At 47.0% G+C, this 21,972-nt stretch overlaps 1 protein-coding gene across 2 annotated transcripts in view; it reads right to left on the bottom strand.

Annotated features, from left to right (window-relative positions):
- Positions 1–18,885, bottom strand: part of GRAMD4 (GRAM domain containing 4) — a 98,076-nt gene extending 79,191 nt beyond the window's left edge. For both annotated transcript variants that reach the window (XM_077935810.1, XM_028747834.2), the window contains exon 1: positions 18,637–18,885. In XM_077935810.1, the coding sequence (XP_077791936.1) occupies positions 18,637–18,665 (29 nt within the window). In that variant the 5' untranslated portion in view covers positions 18,666–18,885. The remainder of the gene's footprint in view (positions 1–18,636) is intronic.
- Between the last annotated feature and the right edge of the window lie 3,087 nt (positions 18,886–21,972).

The raw sequence follows: 21,972 nt of genomic DNA, 5'->3' as shown, positions 1-21,972 counted from the left end.
TTTTTCCCTTCGGAAACGGGTCCAAGTGGCTCTTTTTGTCTTAAAGGTTGCAGACCCCTGACCTAGACATTCCATTGTGGTGATCATAACCTAGGTTTAAGACGCCATTTGGCAACTAGACTATATACCTGAGTTTCTATTACCGTTCATTAAAAACAAATACTGATTTAATAAACATATATCAGTACAGTCCCAAATTTAATTATTTTATGTAAGCTGCTTTGAAGATCCTTCTGGGCCACGAGGCAAGGTAGAAATATATAATGGAATAAAACAGGAAACCCTCTTGTGCAAAGGAGCCTTTATAGGGTCAAGGTTAGGAGTCCTGTAAAAGTGTTCCCTGGTCTATTTTTAGGGTGCAAAGGGATCCCAACAATTAAGAGAAAGCCCTTCAGGGAAGCTGCAAGAGGATGTGACTCAACTCGATTTAGCACAGCAGGAGAGCAATAGCAGCAGTGGCGCCTCAGTGCTTTTTTTAAAAAAAATAATAATCTCTCAAGTCTTCCCACAAACATCCTACACACAGTCTATTTCGGTGTTCAAAATCTAGAACTTTCCCCTATACAGATTATTAAGAGTCATCCTAGCTTATATAAAGCATTCATAGGAAGCCATTCAGATATTTGAGAACACCATTCATCTCGTCTACAACACAGAGTTGTCCAATGTCCATGCAACTGAATCACTGGTTGTACTAGACAAGCAATTTTTTCTTTAAAATGATATATCCTCTTATTATTACTGGACGTGGTGGCGTATTTGCTCCCTCCATTTCCCCTTTACCTTCTGAAATAGCTTTTTTTTTAAAAAGGCGGTTGACCTTTTAACATTAAAACTGTCCTACAGAACTCATGTGATGATATTTGGCTCTTTTATCCTTTTAATAGCACCCAAGTGACAAACCGGATAAGTGATGAAACTCAGCCATTTTCAGCCTCAAAAGGAGATGGGGGCGGGGAGAAAAAGTTCAAATTTCCATATAGCATACCAGCAAAAAATAATAATAAATCAGTACTTCTACACTTTGCGTATGGACTGCTAGGTTTTTATATGCGGACGTTGCTGTTCTGATCCTAAAACGATTTTTGTTTCTGCCAGAAGCACAATACAACACAAATCTCTAACAGACACAACGACTGAGCTGAATTTTAGACTGAAAACCAGTACAGTGGTACCTTGGTTCTCAAATGGCTTAGCTGTCGAACAAATCGGCTCCCGAATGCCAAAAACCCGGAAGCAAGTGTTCTGGTTTGTGAATGTTTTTCAGAAGCCGAACGTCTGACATGGCTTCCACTTAAGTGCAGGAAGCTCCTGCAGCCAATCGGAAGCTGCGCCTTGGTTTTCGAACGGTTTCGGGAGTTGAACGGACTTCCGGAATGGATTAAGTTTGAGAACCAAGGTATATGGTCCTCATAGGCTTCCATCCATTGTCACGAATACAAAATATTATAATAATAATAATAATAATAATAATAATAATAATAATAATAATTTATTATTTGTACCCCGCCCATCTGGCTGGGTTTCCGCAGCCACTCTGGGCGGCTTCCAACAAAGATGAAAAATAAACTAAAATGTCACATATTAAAAACTTCCCTGAACAGGGCTGCCTTCAGATGTCTTCTGAATGTCAGGTAGTTGTTTATCGCTTTGACATCTGATGGGAGGGCGTTCCACAGGGCGGGCGCCACTACCGAGAAGGCCCTCTGCCTGGTTCCCTGTAACTTGGGCTCTCGCAGTGAGGGAACCACCAGAAGGCCCTCGGAACTGGACCTCAGCGTCCGGGCAGAACGATGGGGGAGGAGACGCTCCTTCAGATATGCTGGACCGAGGCCGTTTAGGTACGATACATTGCCTGTGTTTTGAAGCCCATAGGTCATATTCAGAAGAAATACTGATGACAGAAGGAATTTTCCCTGCCCCAAGGTAAGGTCCTGGTGGTACAATCTATAGAAGCCTAGGTTTGGTTGGCATTGCAGCATGAGAAGGGCACCAGTGCTAGTCAGCTCTTGGATTTCAGCAACAGCTGCCAAAGCCATTGTCGGCTGAGCCATGCCAAGGCAAATCACTTGCATTCTGGCGACAGCAGCACACTCTGTTGTGTTTACAGCGGGAAGCAGAGACTCGCAGTGGAGTCTTCGAGTCACATGCCTGCGCATTGCTTTGCCACTGCTGTGCCGCACTGAGACATGCCAAAACTCTCAGACGTGTCAACCAAGAAATACACAGAGGCCATGCGCGCGCACAGGCAATGGGCAACACGATACTATCCTCACAACATGCAAGATTGGCTAAGAGACAAAGACAGGCCCAGCAGTGTTAGAAACTCACAATATATAAGCTAGGTGTCAAATAGCTCCTTTAACCAAAGATTGCAGTCACCAAAATGGAATATCTAGTTGCTATTTTGGGGCAAGACGGCTATACAGTGGTACTTCGGTTAAGTACTTAATTCGTTCCGGAGGTCCGTTCTTAACCTGAAACTGTTCTTAACCTGAAGCACCACTTTAGCTAATGGGGCCTCCTGCTGCCACCGCACCGCCAGAGCACGATTTCTGTTCTCATCCTGAAGCAAAGTTCTTAACCCGAGGTACTATTTCTGGGTTAGCGGAGTCTGTAACCTGAAGTGTATGTAACCCGAGGTACCACTGTAAAGTCTTATTTTTCAAACGATGACTGTGATTGAGTCTCAGTTAAACATCTGGCTAGTTCAGATGACAACACTGAACTAGGTGAAAGAACTTAAAGAAGGAAGGTCACTAGAACCTGGGACAGTCAATATATATTGACCAATTCCAGCCTCTTTCTCCGAATGGTGACTGTTCCTGCTCAGGGTGCACAGAAATGGCATTTTGCTTCCACAAATTTAGTCTGATTGTGCTAATAAAATATAATGGATAGAATTCTACAGGATGCAGTATTACTCCTGTGTGAGTGCCTGGAGGCGGTTGGAGGATGGATGGCGGCTAATGGATTGAAGTTGAATCCTGACAAGACAGAAGTACTGTTTTTGGGGGACAGGGGGCGGGCTGGTGTGGAGGACTCCCTGGTCCTGAATAGGGTAACTGTGCCCCTGAAGGACCAGGTGCATAGCCTGGGAGTCATTTTAGACTCACAGCTGTCCATGGAGGCGCAGGTCAATTCTGTATCCAGGGCAGCTGTCTACCAACTCCATCTGGTACGCAGGCTGAGACCCTACCTGCCCGCGGACTGTCTCGCCAGAGTGGTGCATGCTCTAGTTATCTCCCGCTTAGACTACTGCAATGCGCTCTACGTGGGGCTACCTTTGAAGGTGACTCGGAAACTACAGCTAATCCAAAATGCGGCAGCTAGACTGGTGACTGGGGGCGGCCGCCGAGACCACATAACACCAGTCTTGAAAGACCTACATTGGCTCCCAGTACGTTTCCGAGCACAATTCAAAGTGCTGGTGTTGACCTTTAAAGCCCTAAACGGCCTCGGCCCAGTATACCTGAAGGAGCGTCTCCACCCCCATCGTTCTGCCCAGACGCTGAGGTCCAGCGCAGAGGGCCTTCTGGCGGTTCCCTCATTGCGAGAAGCAAAGCTGCAGGGAACCAGGCAGAGGGCCTTCTCGGTAGTGGCGTCCGCCCTGTGGAACACCCTCCCATCAGATGTCAAAACGATAAACAACTACCTGACATTCAGAAGACATCTTAAGGCCTGTTCAGGGAAGTTTTTAATGTATGATATTTTAGTGTTTTTTGGTTTCTATGGAAGCCGCCCAGAGTGGCTGGGGAAACCCAGCCAGATGGGTGGGGTACAAATAAATAAATATAATAATAATAATAATAATAATAATAATAATAATAATAATTATTATTATTATTATTATTATGTGTGTGAAATCAGTCCAGATCCAATGATCCCCAGATGGTGGAGATGTCAGGAGCCAGCCTGGCACCCAGGCGTCTTCACTTGATCGCAAGTGACTGACAGTCAGGTGCAAAATGCGTCTCGGGCCTGGCTAGTTTTGAACACTGAGGCTGAGGGTCACACAGTGGCCTTTTCAATAGATGTACCATATTGGCCCGAATATAAGCCGCACCCACAAATAAGCCGCATAAGGTTTGCACATACCAACTTCTAATTTGGCCATTCTTTCCACGACGGACTGCATTTAGACCTTCTTCCTGGCCGATGCGAGGGCAGACATGGAATTTGAGAAGCTTTGCCTTCTTTGCAGAAGTACCTAGCCACTTCCTTACCCACAAAACCCCATAGCTCATTTTCTTAGTAAAGGAATACGTGTTTCACTTCTTACGCCTTCTTAGAAGCACCAACGTTCTTGCAGGCCTTTCTCCGGACAAATTTTATGCGCAAACCGCACTAGGAAAAGAGCCAGAAGGCTCTCAAGAGAGTTCGTGAGACAGAGAAATCTGAAGGTGTGGAGGCCTAGCTTATTTTCAAAATGTGCATCCACTTCGACAAAGGATTCCCACGTCGTGTTTTATTTTACTTGCGTTCATCAGGAACTGCACGGAATGATGGTTGGGGAAACTTTTGTTGGGGTGGCTGGGGAAACTTTCATTAAATGTATGGGAATAGTTTGCACGTCCTCTCCTGCAAGAAATTCCAGGAACTGTAGTTCTGTGGTGAGTAAACTACAGTTCTCAAGAATCTTTGAAGGGGAGGTTGCTTTGAAGCTACAGTAGGTATAGAGCCGTTAACACATCCATCCCAAACTTTAGTTTACTGTGAATTTCCTTTTATAGCTCCTCAGGTAAACACTGCCTGTTGTCAACTGTGGATAATTGTCAATAAAACCCACATTTTGAACACTTATCCCAACGCTATGCTAACACCACCACCACCACCACGTTGGTGAACCTGTGACAATCCAATATCCTTTTTCTTGCCTCAAAACAACACAGCTGGAACAACTTCTTTTTAATGCTTTCCCCGATTTAAATCACTTCAGCCCCTATAGTTGCCACTAGCCATGTGAGAAGAGAAGATAACTATACGTGTTTTACTTCTTTTTTACCTTTTCAAAGGCTAAATAGCAGCTTTTAGGGGGGGGTTAGTGTGTACACTCAGCACCAATACAAACCCTCGCAGCTGCTTTTAGGCAAAGAAGAAGCTATCATGGTATCATCTTATACATCTTACACATGGTTTGGCCCCAAGACAAATCATGTAAAAGGAGAAGGCTGGATGCTAATTAAGTGCTTATAACCAGGGCTGCAAACACCCTGGACCTTTAAAACACATTCAAAGCACGTTCTCCGCCTGCAAAGAATTGTGGGACCTGTAGTTTAAGGGTGCTTAGACTTGTAGTTCTGTGACAGGTAAACTACAGCTCCCATAATTCTCCTTTTTTGGGGAGGGTGCTTTGAATGTGCTTTAAAGGTCTGGTGCGTAAGCAGCCTAAGTTTCAACAAAATTATTTTTCCTCCCTTAACCAGTGCAAATACTGTGAATATCGGGCAAATACTCAGAGTAGAATCGGTGAAAGAAATTTCAGTTACTCAGGTTTGCTGATTTCAATGGGCCCACTCTGACTATGATTATCAACATTGAGATCACATTGTTATGTCGGGCTTCATAAACGTTGCTACTGAAAAACTGCAAGATAAAGAAATATTACAGAGTGCACTGTTGTCTCTGGGTGGGACTGGCGTTCCGTCCTTCCTCATTCAGCCCAGTTGGCAAAACTTGAATTTTTTGCCTCCTTCCCACACACGTTGCTTGTCAAATATGCGCAGCAGATGGAAAATAAATGGAAGAGAAAGGCGAGTTACTAGAATACACCTGCCACCCAACTCTGTTGCACACAGAAAGTCTTAAAATAAACATATTAGGGTGTTGTTGTTTTTCTTCCTTGCAACCAACACGCCTGCAAAGTGCCACAAGGCAGATAAGTGCCCCATATGTTGTTGTTTAGTCATTTAGTCGTGTCCGACTCTTCGTGACCCCATGGACCAGAGCACGCCAGGCACTTCTGTCTTCCACTGCCTCCCACAGTTTGGTCAAACTCATGCTGGTAGCTTCGAGAACACTAGCCAGCCATCTCGTCCTCTGTCGTCCCCTTCTCCATGTGCCCTCCATCTTTCCCAACATCAGGGTCATTTCCAGGGAGTCTTCTCTTCTCATGAGGTGGCCAAAGTATTGGAGCCTCAGCTTCACGATCTGTCCTTCCAGTGAACACTCAGGACTAATTTCCTTAAGAATGGAGAGGTTTGATCTTCTTGCAGTCCATGGGACTCTCAAGAGTCTCCTCCAGCACCATAATCCAAAAGCATCAATTCTTCGGTGATCAGCCTTCTTTATGGTCCAGCTTTCACTTCCATACATCACTACTGGGAAAACCATGGCTTTTACTATACGGACCTTTGTTGGCAAGGTGATGTCTCTACTTTTTAAGATGCTGTCTAGGTGCCCCATATACTGTGGCTTAATTCATCCAGGCTGTTGTCTACTGCCCATCCTAGAAATTTGGCATCTGTTAGGATTTTCAGCAGCGTAAGTTAGAGCTAGATTTCACAGGGGGAGCAGAGGAAGATTGGGGAAACTAAGAAGAGGCGAGAATAAGTGGAATATAAAACGAACCAAGGAAGGTGAGGAAGGGAAGTCCGTCAATGATTGCATTTTTGTTTTGTTTTTATTTGATTTTACAAATATACCGTATTTTTTGCACCATAACACTCACTTTTTTCCTCCTAGAAAGTAAGGGGAAATGTCTGTGCGTGTTATGGAGGGAATGCCTATGGGTGGCATGCCTACGGACTTTCCTCCTCTAAAAACTACGTGCGTGTTATGGTCGGGTGCGTGTTATAGAGCGAAAAATACGGTAAATTTAAAACAAAACCAAGTGCATATCCATATGGAGAGATTTCTCTGAATCGGCAAGACTTCTCCTCATCCCCTCCATGGGTCCTATTGCGAACATTTTCAACTGCATATTATTTCATACTCTTTATTTTAGGTAAAGGTAAAGGGACCCCTGACCATTAGGTCCAATCGTGGCTGACTGTGGGGTTGCGGCGTTCATCTCGCTTTATTGGCCGAGGGAGCCGGCATACAGCTTCCGGGTCATGTGGCCAGCATGACTAAGCCGCTTCTGGCGAACCAGAGCAGCGCACGGAAATGCCGTTTACCTTCCCGCCAGAGCAGTACCTATTTATCTACTTGCACTTTGACGTGCTTTCGAACTGCTAGGTTGGCAGGAGCTGGGACCGAGCAACGGAAGATTCGAACCGCTGACCTTCTGATCAGCAAGTCCTAGGCTCTGTGGTTTAACCCACAGCGCCACCCGTGTCCCTTTTACTCTATATTTTACATCTATCCATATTGTCCATAGTATTTGTTATATTACAAGTGAGATTGAAATGCTGCTAATGTTTTCATCTGCTTAGTGTGGTCTCCAAAATAAATTATAATTCCCCCCCCCCCATTCTTTCTTGAAGTTTTTGTCTTCTTGGTCCCTGAGCTTTTGGGTCAGTTTTGCCATTTCGGCGCAGTCCAACAGCTCGATTTGCCATTCCTCTCTGGCAGGGACTTTCTCTTCTTAATGACTGTAATTTTGAATGTAATAGAATATGTGATATGTAACTCTCTCTCTTCCTATTTTTCATTACTTTCGGGTTTTTCTTCTGTTGAAACGTATCAGAAAAGAAAGTTTAGCATCTACATGTGGGGCGGGGGAAATCTCTGGTGCTTGTTAGCTTCAAGATGAGACAGCTACCCACTCATGCCTGTAGGAAGGTAGACAAGCTGTGCTTGGAGCATGCAAATGAACCAGAATCAAGTTAGTGCCATTCTCCTCCTGCCTGGTCAAGGCTGACTTCTATCAGCTGGGCCCTTCGCCAGTGGAGGTAATCGATGTGTCCCCTCAGGGAAGGCAAGACGCCAGATGGATGCTAATCTGCAGTCATTTGGAACCTTCTCAAAACTCAATGCCAATTCCCCAGCCAGTTATCCATCTATTTCTCTTTTCTGGGGAAGATTTTCAAGCAGGTGGTCATTCCGCAGCTCCAGGCACCAGTTCAGCCAATACTGTCCCTCTGGTGGCAGACATTCTGGCGTTCAACCAGATATCCATCCATTGATCCAGCTGGTCCTATAAGGTCACCCTACAGTCTTTGCAAATAGGGACACGGGCGGCGCTGTGGTCTAAACCACTGAGCCTCCTGGGCTTGCCGATCGGAAGGTCAGCGGTTCAAATACCTGCGATGGGGTAGTTTGCAATTGGCGCAGGCGCCCCGGAAACAATAGCCGTCAGCCACATCAGACGTTCGGCTTCTGAAAAATGTTCAAAAACCGGAACACTTGCTGCCAGGTTTACAGTGTTTGTGTTCCAAGTTGTCTGAGTATCAAGGCTTTTGAGAACCAAGGTACCACTGTACTAGATACAGTGGTACCTCGGGTTAAGTACTTAATTGGTTCCGGAGGTCTGTTCTTAACCTGAAACTGTTCTTAACCTGAAGCACCACTTTCGCTAATGGGGCCTCCCGCTGCCGCCGCAGCACGATTTCTGTTCTCAACCTGAAGCAAAGTTCTTAACCTGAAGCACTATTTCTGGGTTAGCGGAGTCTGTAACCTGAAGCGTATGTAACCAGAGGTACCACTGAACACTCAAATGATCCTACATACCAAGAGACAAACATATAGCACCAATAAATTCAACGCAGTTGTCCCTCCCCCCGCCACCCCCCCTCTCAAATCTCAAAAGAGGTACACCACCGGTATGGATCATAAGGCAGCTAAGCTATAAAATAGTAAAACAGCAGTTATTTATTCCAAACGGTGTAAAAAATTAACGGATGAAAAGCATAGGGTGCAAACCCACTATGAAAAGAGCGTTTAGAAAACGAAAAGAAAGAGGCTCTTACAACAATGGGATGGGACAATAAGAGGAACAAAACAATTTTGGCCAGACCGATCATGCAAAAGCAATTTTGCACGGGACAAAATTAAAGAAAGCAGAACACAAACTCTGGCAGATTCCATGATGCACGACTATGATCACTGGTCTATAGAAAGAAAAAAAATGCCAGGGAAATCAAAGGGTCTTACTCCCACCTAAACCTGTTTGGGACTGCACTGCACATCTATGTTACACTTTCTAAATCATTTTAGTTTGCATTTATCACTGTTCTGATCACTGGATTTTAATTGCAGGCATTTAAATGCATGTTGTCATTCATTCTGAAACTGCATGATAAGGGGTGGGGGGTGGGAGAGAGAGATGGAATCAATAAATACAAGTATTGCTCTGCCCCTAAATTGCCTGCACATAATTCTGGCATGCGCTCTCTCACTTACAGCATTAACACAGGGTAATGGAATGCAAGTAGCTTTCTTCACTGGTGCCATTCAGAACCGTTTCCAAAGGAATTTTATCTAGCAGCATTCATTTGCAGGCAGTACATAACAGCACTAAAAGCACGCTTTTAGACTATTGAAAAATCTCCATCATTAGTCAACAGGAAAAAAATAAAACAAGCAGCCTAACTGGAAAAAAACAACAAAAAAAGCTAAATGGATGCTCTTGTGGCTATGGGACCTGAAGCTCAGTTATATGAGCTGCTCTTTGTGTTCTTCCACACACAGAGTTTCAGACCTTGTGGCTACAAAAAACGAAAGTGAGCAACCGAAGAGCTTACATAGGAAGGAGACAGCGGCTGCACATTAAGCAAAGTCAGAGCAATGCTACTCCTCTTTCGATCCACGGCTTTGGTGCTGAAGCCTCTTCTGCAGAATCCCCCTAATACAAACAATGTAGTCCCCCAAATGCAGTGGTACCTTGGTTCTCAAACACCTTGGTTCTCAAATGCCTTGGTTCCCAAACGCCGAAAAGTAAGTGTTCCGGTTTTCAAACGTTTTTCGGAAGCCGAACATCTGATGCGGCTGACGACTATTGTTTCCGTGGCACCTGCACCAATCAAAGGCTGCTCCTTGGTTTTCAAACATTTCGGAAGTCAAACGGACTTCCGGAACGGATTAAGTTTGGCACTTTTGTTTTTGCTATTTATTTTGCATTTTTGTTTTTGAGGCTTTTCCTGTCAATTTGTTATTGTGATTCATTTTAAGGCCTCGTTAGATAGCAAAATTCATGTTAAATTGCTGTTTTAGGATTGTTTTTAAAAGTCTGGAACCGACTAAACCATTTTGCATTACTTTCCATGGGAAAGCGTGCCTTGGTTTTGGGACGCTTTGGTTTGGAAACAGACTTCCAGAACAGATTAATTTTGAGAACTAAGGCACCACTGTACGAATCCCCCAAATACGAACACTTGTATGCACAAGTGTTGAAATGATTGTTTTTATTTATATATATATATACAGTGGTACCTCTGGTTACGTACTTAATTCATTCCAGAGGTCCATTCTTAACCTGAAACTGTTCTTAAGCTGAGGTACCACTTTAGCTAATGGGGCCTCCTGCTGGCTCACAATTTCTGTTCTCTTCCTGAGGTAAAGTTCTTAACCCGAGGTACTACTTCCGGGTTAGCGGAGTCTGTAACCTGAAGTGTTTGTAACCTGAAGCGTTTCTAACCCGAGGTACCACAGTGTGTGTGTGTGTATTTTGGAAGGACCCTGAGGGTAATCTAGTCCAAACTCCTGCAATGCAAGAATCTCAACTAGATCATCGACGACAGATGGTCACCCAACCTCTGCTTAAAAACCTCCAAGAAAGGAGAGCCCAAAACCTTCTGGGGGAGACCATTCCACTGCTGAACAGCTCTTACTGTCAGACAGTTTTTCCGTATGTTTAGTCGGAATCTCTTTTCTTGAAACTTGAAGCTATTGGTTCCAGACCTACACACACACATGAATTTCCTGGATGCCAAGATCCAAGTCTGGGACAAGTACTCTGGTGAGAGAACCGCAACGGTGGTTTGAAGTCACAAAACATGGAAATACAGTGGTACCTCTGGTTGCGAACGGGATCCGTTCTGGAGGCCCGTTCGCAACCTGAAAAGAACACAACCCACATCTGCGCAGCCCTGGGTCACGATTCGCCGCTTCTGCGCCTGCACATGACATCATTTTGCGCATCTGCACATGAGGCAAAACCCGGAAGAAACCCTTTCCGGTACTTCTGGGTCGCTGCGGGACGCAACCTGAAGCAAACATAGCATGAGGTATGACTGTATAGGCCGCAAGACCTTCAAAGTATACCTTTTCAAGTTATTTCCAAAGTTCTCCTCTTTTAATCAGTTGAAGAAGAAGAAGAAGAAGAAGACTTGTTTAACTGAGAAGTCTGCTCCACCCCTCAACCCAGAAAGTCAGTGGCTAGAGTCAGTTACAACAGCGTCTGTGACGTGAGCAAAGGCTTGAGGCGGCAGAAGCTTAGTAGAAGCTCTATTCAGCTGGCAGGCCGCCTTGCACACAGCATTCGAGAGAACAACACAACTCCATTCAGTCTTGCCTCATGCGCCCTTTGCGGCCTTCTTATCTAAGGGGAAAAGATATAGGGAGCAGCTCAGCTATGCAAATGCAGCTTTGACGCCCAGTTTCGCTGTGACACCCAGTTGCAACAAGCTGTGCCCCTGGGATGACACATCTGTTCAGGAGATACAACAGCTAGTAGGAGAAGCAGAAGAAATAGCCAAGGGACTGGAGGGCAGAGAAGAGACCCTGGAAATCCCCCCACTTCACAACTGGAAGCAAAGGGCCCTTGCGCCTGCCATTGCTAGGAGACGACTCCGTGGTACGATTTTATTTATTAACGAATTTGCATACGGGCCTTCATCCAAAGATCTCGGGGTGGGTGACAGCCTAAAAATGCAAAATTAAAACGCTAAGCAAGAACAGAAACAAAAGAAACCTATAACCCACACACACACACAAAGTTTCAGAAAAAATGGACAGCCATTTTTACAGAGTTGTGAATGGTTCCAGGAGATCTTTGATCGGCATCCCATTTCTCATCCCACAATCATACTGTATCTCAGGCTTAAAAGTGCCGCGTTGCACCCAATTCTTGCTTTCTACAGTGGACCTGAAGGGGACGCGGGTGGCGCTGTGGTCTAAACTACTGAGCCTTGGGCTTGCCGATCAGAAGGTCCCGGTTCAGGGTGAGCTCCCGTTGCTCGGTCCCAAATCCTGCCAACCTAGCAGTTCGAAACACGTCCAAGTGCAAGTAGATAAATAGGTAGCACTCCAGCAGGAAGGTAAACGGTGTTTCCGTGCGTTGCTCTGGTTTGCCAGAAGCGGCTTAGTCATGCTGGCCCCGTGACCCGGAAGCGGACAAACACTGACTCCCTCGGCTTGTAAAGCAAGATGAGCGCCGCAACCCCAGAGTCGTTCACGACTGGACTTAATTGTCAGGGGTCCCTTTATCTTTATAGTGGACCCTTGTGTAGTCATGGACCTCCTAGATCATAGGTAGGCAAACTAAGGCCCAGGGGCTGGATCCGGCCCAATCGCCTTCTCAATCCGGCCTGTGGACTGTCCGGGAATCAGCGTGTTTTTACATGAGTAGAATGTGTCCTTTTATTCAAAATGCATCTCTGGGTTATTTGTGGGGCATAGGAATTTGTTCTCTTTTTTTCCAAAATATAGTCCAGCCCCCCACAAGGTCTGAGGGACAGTGGACCGGCCCCCTGATGAAAAAGTTTGCTGACCCCTGTCCCAGATCTTTTCCAGATCTGCTGACTAAGCTATAGAGTAGCTTCTATGGCTTCATTCATTTCTGAAACATTTCTGGCACAAAAGGTATTGACCCTATTTCCCTGCACCGGCTCTCGGCTTTCAAAAACGCCACGTTCTTATTGATTCTGGAAGAGAACCAGTGGACTGAGTGGTATCATTCCTAAGTATTCTCATGACACTTGTGTCCCAGCTGTTGGCAATGGCATTGACAATGACTTGAATTTATTATGACTAAATATTGGTTCTGCTGCTCTAGAGTGGATGGATGGATAGATGATAGATAGATAGATGATAGATAGATAGATAGATAGATAGATAGATAGATAGATGATAGATAGATAGATAGATAGATAGATAGATAGATAGATAGACAGATAGATACACATACACATATACACACATCATTTAATTACTATACTTCATGTGATGATTGGTGTGGCCAATCTTCCACAGATTTAGTATCAGAGAAGGAGCTCTCGGCTACACCCAATCTCACCTCAAACAACCCTTGCCAGCTTGTTTGTAGTCAGCCATCAGTCATCAAGCACTGAGTAATAGTGACATGCAGGTGTAAAGAGCTGCATGTGAACCTTCCGTATCAACAAGCAGTCGCGAAAAGGCTACAGGGAACAAGCCATTTTCAGAACGTCGCTACTTCTTTCAGGAGACAGAAGGGCACAAGTGGAGGAGTGTGTTTATTCTATGGGACACACAACCTGGTGCCTTCTGAATTCCATCATCTCTTGACCACTGGCCATGATGGCGTGGACCGATGGGTCTTGTAGTCCAACGCATCTGAAGGGCTCCAGGTTGCCTACTACAGTGGTGCCCCGCAAGACGAATGCCTCGCAAGACGGAAAACCCGCTAGACGAAAGGATTTTCCGTTTTTGAGCTGCTTCGCAAGACGATTTCCCCTATGGGCTTGCTTCGCAAGACGAAAACGTCTTGCAAGTCTTGCGATTTTTTTCCGCTTCCCCCCCTTTTTCTAAGCCGCTAAGCCGCTAATAGCCTTTTAGCCGCTAAGCCTTTAATAGCCGCTAAACCGCTAATAGCGCTAATCCGCTAATAGGGTTGCTTCGTAAGACGAAAATACCGCTAGACGAAGAGACTTGCGGAACGGATTATTTTCGTCTTGCGAGGCACCACTGTATAGATTCAACCCAAGAGTTGAAGGACTCCCGCATTATAACAGAATGTGTGGCACACCTCATAGGCCTGCAAAATTTACCTTCTTATCAAGCTGAAAACAGCCCCTGTAAATAAACCTTCGATCCCATCACACGCCTAAGGGGATCAAGAAGCTGGAAGGCATGGAAACATGGCTGGCGGGCTGGATTTGACTTGATCCTTCGCAAAGCACATAGGCCTTGGGCACAAGATTATTTGCAACAAGAGAAATTAAACATCAGCCTGGAGGTTCTTGGAATGTGCCACCACCCTCAGATTATGTCAAGATGGAAGTGTGGTGGTACAATACAGTGCACTAGCAGTTGCTAATTCTCTCTTGAAGATCTTACAGAATGACAAGGGAGAGCAATGGGCCTGATCCCTCCCTCTCCCAGCCACCTGCCTGGCCCTGTGCTAACCGTAAGCTCTCAATCCCAGTTCATTAGGTTCATTAAAGGGACCCCTGACCATTAGGTCCAGTCGTGGCTGACTCTGGGGTTGTGGCACTCATCTCGCTTTATTGGCCAAGGGAGCCAGCATACAGCTTCCAGGTCGTGTGGCCAGCATGACTAAGCTGCTTCTGGTGAACCAGAGCAGCGCACGGAAACGCCGTTTACCTTCCCACCGGAGTGGTACCTATTTATCTACTTGCATTTTCACGTGCTTTCAAACTGCTAGGTTAGCAGGAGCAGGGACCAAGTAACAGGAGCTCACCCCATCGCGGGGATTTGAACCACCGACCTTCTGATCGGCAAGTCCTAGGCTCTGTGGTTTAACCCACAGCGCCACCCGCGTCCCTTAAAGCAGTACAAAAGAACTGTCTAGTGATGGTGGGCGGCAAATTTTCCAGCACTGTGTTTTCCCCGTGAACATTTTTCCATTGCTTAAGTTCATCGGTAACAAACGGATGCCGACTACAAATACAGTATTAGACAAGCTTGGTGGTCGCAAAGATTTTTAGCTTTGCTTACTCGGTACAAGTAAAACGTAACGAACTACGTCAGAGAGCTCTCCGAGGCACCATAACAACATCCTAGGCAAACTGCCCTCATTTCCAGAAAACCAACATCAATGGGGAGGCCAAAGCCATTTACTTCTTGGGAACGCTCCATTTGACAGATATTAAGAACCCTGCACCAAATCAGCCTTTGTGGGAAACAGACAGAACCCCACAAAACTGTGCTCTTATTCTCACTGGGGGTTGTGTTTTTATTTCGCTGGTGCAGGAGCATCGTATGACCTGGTATAAATAAGAGAGTTTTTCTACTCATCCCTCGAGAACAGCACTGTCTACTCTGACTAAACCCAGCTCTCCAGAGATTCTTCTCCATTGCCTGCCACTTTGTACACACACATGCTTGCAACACACACTTTGGCCCTTCAGAGAAAGAACCTATGGAGTGGTTGTCTAGCAGAGCATGGTTGTGTGAACACTTAAATAAGAGTGGGGCGCAAATCTCCCTCCAAAGACAATGCAATCTGTTAAAATGCTTCTTCTCCAAGTTGACATCTTCTTCCACTGCACCCGGTCACATTCTGTATCTCCTGGTTCAGCTAAGTCAACATTTTATCTCCACCAAGCTATTACATAAGTGTCCATTTCCCCTTGACTCCAGAAAAGAACACAGGCTCCAAAGAAAAACCTCAAAGGAATCCAGCAGCGGCAGCGGACTCACATGATCACAACGTGTGAAATGAAGGATTAGGGAAAACAAGACCGGCAAGATTTAATACACAGCTTTCCAAACCGGCTCCCCCCCCCCCATCAGGGATACTCCCCCCCCCCCAGCTTTTTGTACAGCACTGCAATTTTGAAACTAACACTGGACTAACCATGGGTAGAGAACCTGCAAGTCATGGGTAGGCAAACTAAGGTCCGGGGGCCGGATCCGGCGCAACCTGTGGACGGTCCAGGAATCAGCGTGTTTTTACATGAGTAGAATGTGGCCTTTTATTTAAAATGCATCTCTGGGTTGTTTGTGGGGCATAGGAATTCGTTCATTTTTTTCCCTTCAAAATATAGTCCGGCCCCCCCACAAGGTCTGAGGGACAGTGGACCGGCCCCCTGCTGAAAAAGTTTGCTGACCCCTGCTGCAAGTCCTCTGTATGCGTTCATATTCCAATTCCCATCAGTCCCAGCCAGCAAGGTCGGAGAAGTTAAAGAGCTGTGATCCTACAAGGTCTGAACACAACTTCCCCATCCCTGCCCCTCGCTACAGTGCCACAGGTCCTAGAATTGTCGCCAATGTGTAGAAAGCACCATTTCAGCCCTAAACTCTGGCAGGCTGGGCAAGATTAAGTAGCCTTTCTCAAACATGGTTACCCAGGTGTTGTTGGACTACTACTCCCATCATCCCTAGCTACCAGGGCCTGTGCTCATGGATGATGGGAGTTGTAGTCCCAAAAAACCTATGAAGAGCCAAGTTTGAGAAAGGCTGAATTAGGCAAGCCCATTGCTGCAAGGAGTGTATCTGCTCATCATGCTGGGAGTTGACCAGGAAAATAAATGCGTCCCTCCAACTTTAATTGAGCAAAAGACTACGGGCAAGTATGGCAATTATTTAAAGCTTCTAGATTAATCTAGCTGCTAGGACCTGTGTCTCAGTTGCTGTGGTTCTTTGCTTGCCCACCAGGCAAGAACAGAGGAGTCTATTTAAAATTGACCGTGTGAATGCAAAGGAGTCTATCCTGCCTTTTAACGGATAGACAGAAGGTCTGTTCACTCTTATGGGAACAAAACTCTGAAGATACAACAAAGACATGCCAACTATGAGGCTGAAGAATGTAGGAACTCAGTTTCAACCCAACAAGTCTGCTAGGAACTCTATCAGCAACCCACTCAGAACTTTTTCTTTAGATCAAGGCAGAGTATGGGACTGTGTTTTAGAAGAACTTTGTGCAGACAGTGTTTGTGATGGAAATCCTATCCACTGCGTGAACTTACTGGAGATCTGTTAAGAGTGCTCTACTGTACAAGAAGACACTTTAAAAAACACACCATTAACCGCAAAAGAGCATTACAAAGAACGTCATTCACCAAAGGTTCAAGAAAAATCCTCTCCAGCAGTGCACACACACACACACACAAATAAATTGTTCAGTCCGTAATCATGTGACTACATCTGGCAAGAGGGATCAAGCAGCTCAAGCTTGCTAATAACTGTTAATTATGTGTGACGTTAGTATTCCACTCCTCCTCCAATAAGGCTGAAAGATCACAACAACCTTGTGAAGTAGGGAAGGCAAACCAGCAGTGGTTCTACCCAAGGCCAATGAACAGCCTCCACTCATGCATGCATCCAGAATAATTCCAGCTATCAGGGGATACAAGGGAGAATAGGAGGGATCACTTATCTACAAAAGGCATTAACAACTTTGATATCCAGCTCACGGGACACTGTTCTCTTAAGTCACTGGCTCATAGGCGAGATTTTGCCATCACGTACAAGCTGTGGCAAAAAAAGTCCCCTTGCTACTAATGCGGAGAGTGACAATGTCACACCCCACAGGGAAGCAAAGCAAAGCAAAATGCAACTTTTAATGAAAGGGCACGTCGGCCTTTCGTGTTGCTTGGGGAGCGGAGGAGAAGACAGGCAGGGATCAGACCCCTTCCACCAGGAGCCAAATCGAAATAAACCAAAGCGCCACTGACCACAGCACGCCTTCCCTGGCACAGATTGAATCTCCCCAACAAGTAAACAATTCCCATGCAACCCACAAGAGTGTCCTCCCTCATCTCATTCCCTGGAGCAAAATTCAAAATAACCCCACATCTACCACCAGCCCTTTACACACACACACACACACACACACACACACTTAACCCTTCATATTCCAGAAGAGCACAACCTTATTAACCACATGGCAAAGCAAGAAGAAAAAATATCACAGAAGAGAGGGGGGGAGACAACTGAGAGGCACAAAATATGGACAAGAGGCATTATTATTATTATTATTATTATTATTATTATTATTATTACCCCACCTATCTGGCTGTGTTTCCCCAGCCACTCTGGGCGGCTTACAGCACATAAGAACCTCCACTAAAAGGAGAAGAAATGGCATTCCCTCCTGAAAACTGTATCATCTCTCTGGCCAAGATATTGTCCATCATTCCTACAGGGGTTCAGGAATGTAATTCTTTCTAAAGAGGATGGTGGGGAGGCGGAAACTCAGCCACAGGCAAGGCATAAGCGACAATAGTAACAAGGGGGAGGGAAGACTATATGGCTGAGAAGAGGTCAAAGGAGGAGGAAAACAGAAAAGCGGTTCCCAGGAAACCGACGAAGCTCCTTGCTTCCGACAGAAAGAGGATTCAATCCTCTGGAAAAACCGAGGCTTTTTTTTTTTTAGATGGTTAGGAATGGGGTCTCCCCTCCCCAACCTTAATAATGGAGGAAATGGAAGAAAAGGGGAGCGTAGCAGCGGATTAGAAAGGCTTAGCCGAGAGCCGTGCGTAAAAGCAGGGGGTGGGGATTGCTTCCTTGAGCCGAGCTAAGGAACTTCGGGAGACCCACAGAGCGAGTGGGGCGATCCCAAGACAGATGTGGGGATAAGAGTCAATCGGAGGGGGAAGGAGGGGGGGTCTCACACTAGCAGGCTCGGTTTTGGGGGGCATTAAAATGCGGGCCTCTCCAAAACTGCCTCGGTGCGCACTGGCGCTTAGGGAACAAAAGGGGGTACCAAAAAAGGGGGCTCCTTTGGGGTCGGGAAATATTATGGGGTGGATGAGGAAGGGGCTGCGGGGTCCTTCCCACATCAGGAGGAGGCAAAATAAAACACAACCCAGAGAGACGGGGGTGGGATTGGCGGGCGAAAGTGGGAAAGAGGAGCGCTTTGTTCCTTACCCGGCGCGCAATTCGGACCAAACTTTCATTCACGCTGCCGCTCCGGCCAGGTCCGCGCTCTCGGCTCCGGCTCCGCTGCTCCGGCTCCCGCTGCGCCACGGACCCCTCGGCGGGGACAGCAGCAGCAGGTGCCCGCCCGCCTCGCCTCCTGCTCCGGCCGCCAGGCCCGCCGCCGCCGCCGCCGTGCCAAGGCCGTGCCGTGCGCCCTGCGCAGCCGCCGCTGCCGTCACCGCTCGCCCCCTTCCTTCCAGCGCTCGCAGCGGCAGCGGCATCCTCGGCGCGCAAAGGGGGCCGGCCGGCCCGCGCGCCGCTCCGCCTCCTCCCGGCTGATTGGCGAGGCCGCGCGCCTCCGCTGCGCGCCGCCGGGAGGAGGAGCTCGCCCAACGCGCGCCCCCGCGCGCGCTCCAAGGAACGTCTGGCTTTGGCGGGAAGGGAGCGGCGGGAGTCGGTGCTGCCCCATGCCCGGGGGCGGGTGGGGGGAGTCGAGGGCGGCCCCCCCCATTAAAGGAACCCCAGCCTGTTAGCTGCATGAGTTTTTGATCCTTTAATTAAACGGCTGTTAAGGGACGGGTAGTACCATGCATAGGAGCTAGGGGTCTTCGGTCCCCCCCATAAAATATTTGAGGGGGCTGCCTCCCCCAAACTTGATGGGCGTTGCCATGCAATGCGGCGCGTGATCGATTGTGCAGGGCGGGGCATACCTGGACATCCCCCCCCAACAGGGCGGGATTTACCTGGACCCCCACCCCATATTGCATTCAAATTGGCACCCCTGGTAGCGTGGGCAGGGCCCCACCCTAAATCAAGTAACTGATTCTGTCTGATCTGCAATAATTTGTAAAAATCGATAAAAAATAATTGGCAAAAATGAATATATAAGTAAGTAAATCAAGTGACTAAATAAAAAAGTAGAAATAATCGGAATACTGTATGTGAAATGTTTTCACCAATTTTTCTGAGCCCTTGAGGTCAAAAGAAAGTAATCTGTAGCTGTCGTTGAGACAGTTTGTTCCAAATCAGCTAGGAAGAGCCAGGGTGGATCTACACATGGGGGAAATGTAATAAGTCAGACATTATTAGATGTTACAACAAAAGAACAAAAATCCCCATGAAAAATCGCGTTTTAAAATTTCCTGCTCTCTGGCGCCATCTGGTGTTGCCTGCTTATAGCGCATTCAAATTGCTGTTTCTTTACTATTGTAGCTGAGTCCCCAGACAAAGGGTTGATGACAGGTGTGTGTCCTGCCCCCCCCCCAAAAAAAAAATTCTGGCTACACCCATGGGTAGTACCTTTGGTAGGGGACACGTCCTGCTAACAGACTCGCCCTGGAGCAAAATGCAGGCCAGCACAGGACTTTTAATTTTGCCACTGTATCAACCCAACTAAAAGTACTCATGGTGTATCAAGAAAAAAATATGCAACCACTGTCCCCCTGCAGCCTCAGTCCCAGGGGCATGTGGCTCTCCCAGCCCTTGGAATCCTCTCCAGGCCATGCCCCTAAGTGGTTCTGCCTGCCAATAATGCCTCTTCTTGTCTGGATGGAAGACAGGAATGTGAATGTAGAAAATAGCCTACAGTGCTATGGGGTGTTAGGGGAGAGGTACTGTCTCTGGTGTAGGACATGTCATGCTCCTTCTGGAGTAGTTTGTCCACCTTTGGTCCCCACCCTGCACTCAGCTCTCACCTGTGGTTCCTAATAATAATAATAATAAATTTTATTTATACCCCACCCTCCCCAGCCAGAGCCAGGCTCAGGGCGGCTAACACCAATAAAATTACAGTAAAAATATAACAGGGGAAAAAACCCAATTTAAAATACAGTTTAAAATGCAGCCTCATTTTAAAAGTAGCCCATAGATCAACCATAGGGGGAGGGAAACATAAGGGTCAGACTGAGTCCAAACCAAAGGCCAGGCGGAACAGCTCTGTCTTGCAGGCCCTGCGGAAAGATGTCAAGTCCCGCAGGGCCCTAGTCGCTTGTGACAGAGTGTTCCACCAAGTCGGGGCCAGTACTGAAAAGGCCCTGGCCCTAGTTGAGACCAATCTAACCACCTTGCGACTTGGGACCTCCAAAATGTTGTCATTTGTGGACCTTAAGGTCCTCTGCGGGGCATATCAGTAGAGGCGGTCCTGTAGATACGTGGGTCCTAGGCCGCATAGGGCTTTAAAGGTCAAAACCAGCACCTTAAACCTGATCCTGTACTCCACCAGGAGCCAGTGCAGTTGGTAAAGCGCTGGATGAATGTGATCCCAGGGCAAGAATCCCTTAAGGAGCCTCGCTGCAGCATTCTGCACCCGCTGGAGTTTCTGGGTCAGCTTCAAGGGCAGCCCAGCGTAGAGCGAGTTGCAATAATCAACCCTGGAGGTGACCGTCACTGGGATCACTGTGGCCAGATCAGGGTGAGAAAGGTAAGGGACCAACTGCTAGAAGCTGTCAGCATGCGGCAGCGACCACAATCCCAGGAATGGCTTCGACTGGTTGCAAAGACGGGCTCTGGTGGATTGAGTGGACAAGACCAATAGCGTGTCCAACGGTCAAGAGGGACTTTTCTGCAAATGGGGCTCGTCAACCTGGGAAGGTAACCCATCTGGAGGAAGGAAAACTCTGAACCTAAACATCTGCTGCCTTGCAAAATCACTTCGGGGGAAGGAAAGGTTAAGGAGGAAACTCTGCACAAATCCAGAGTGGAGTCCCTAAGGCAGTTGGGTGGTGCCTTGTGGGCCTTATTCTGGCATATTCTGCAGCCAAGCTGGCACCAAATGTATTGCTTTCCCTCGGACCACATTAGTGAGGCTGAGAGGGGGGTCTTGTCTGGGCAGCCCGGGAGCTCCATACAAGGTCACTCAAGTTCTGGTTTGACTTCACCCCAGAAGGCGCACTCCATTGTCTCTCCAGACAGACAGATGCCAAGCACTGCGACTGTATCGGTGTGCATATCTCAAGTGGGTGGGGCAGCCATTCAGTTTCGGATGGCAGCAGGTATCATCTTAGAAGAAATCTTTCTGCAGGGGAGCACATGAACTTGTCTCCAAAGCACATGAGTTTTTCAAAGGTCTGCCGTCCGATTAAATGGGAAGTGCATCTTCCGAATTCAGCAGAAGGGCTTTAACCATTAATGCACTTATTAGACTTGCAGCTGCCCTAGAACCATAGTCCTCAAGCATGATTGATGGAGAGTGTTATTTCGGGGGGGAGGGATTAAGGCAGATTGAGAATACAGTGGTACCTCGGGTTACAGACGCTTCAGGTTACAGACTCTGCTAACCCAGAAATATTACCTCGGGTTAAGAACTTTGCTTCAGGATGAGAACAGAAATTGCATGGCAGCCCCATT

The sequence above is a fragment of the Podarcis muralis genome, chromosome 10, assembly GCF_964188315.1.
Source record: "Podarcis muralis chromosome 10, rPodMur119.hap1.1, whole genome shotgun sequence".
In the NCBI taxonomy this organism is placed as follows: Eukaryota; Metazoa; Chordata; class Lepidosauria; order Squamata; family Lacertidae; genus Podarcis; species Podarcis muralis.
This window is presented reverse-complemented; position numbering and strand designations above follow the sequence as displayed.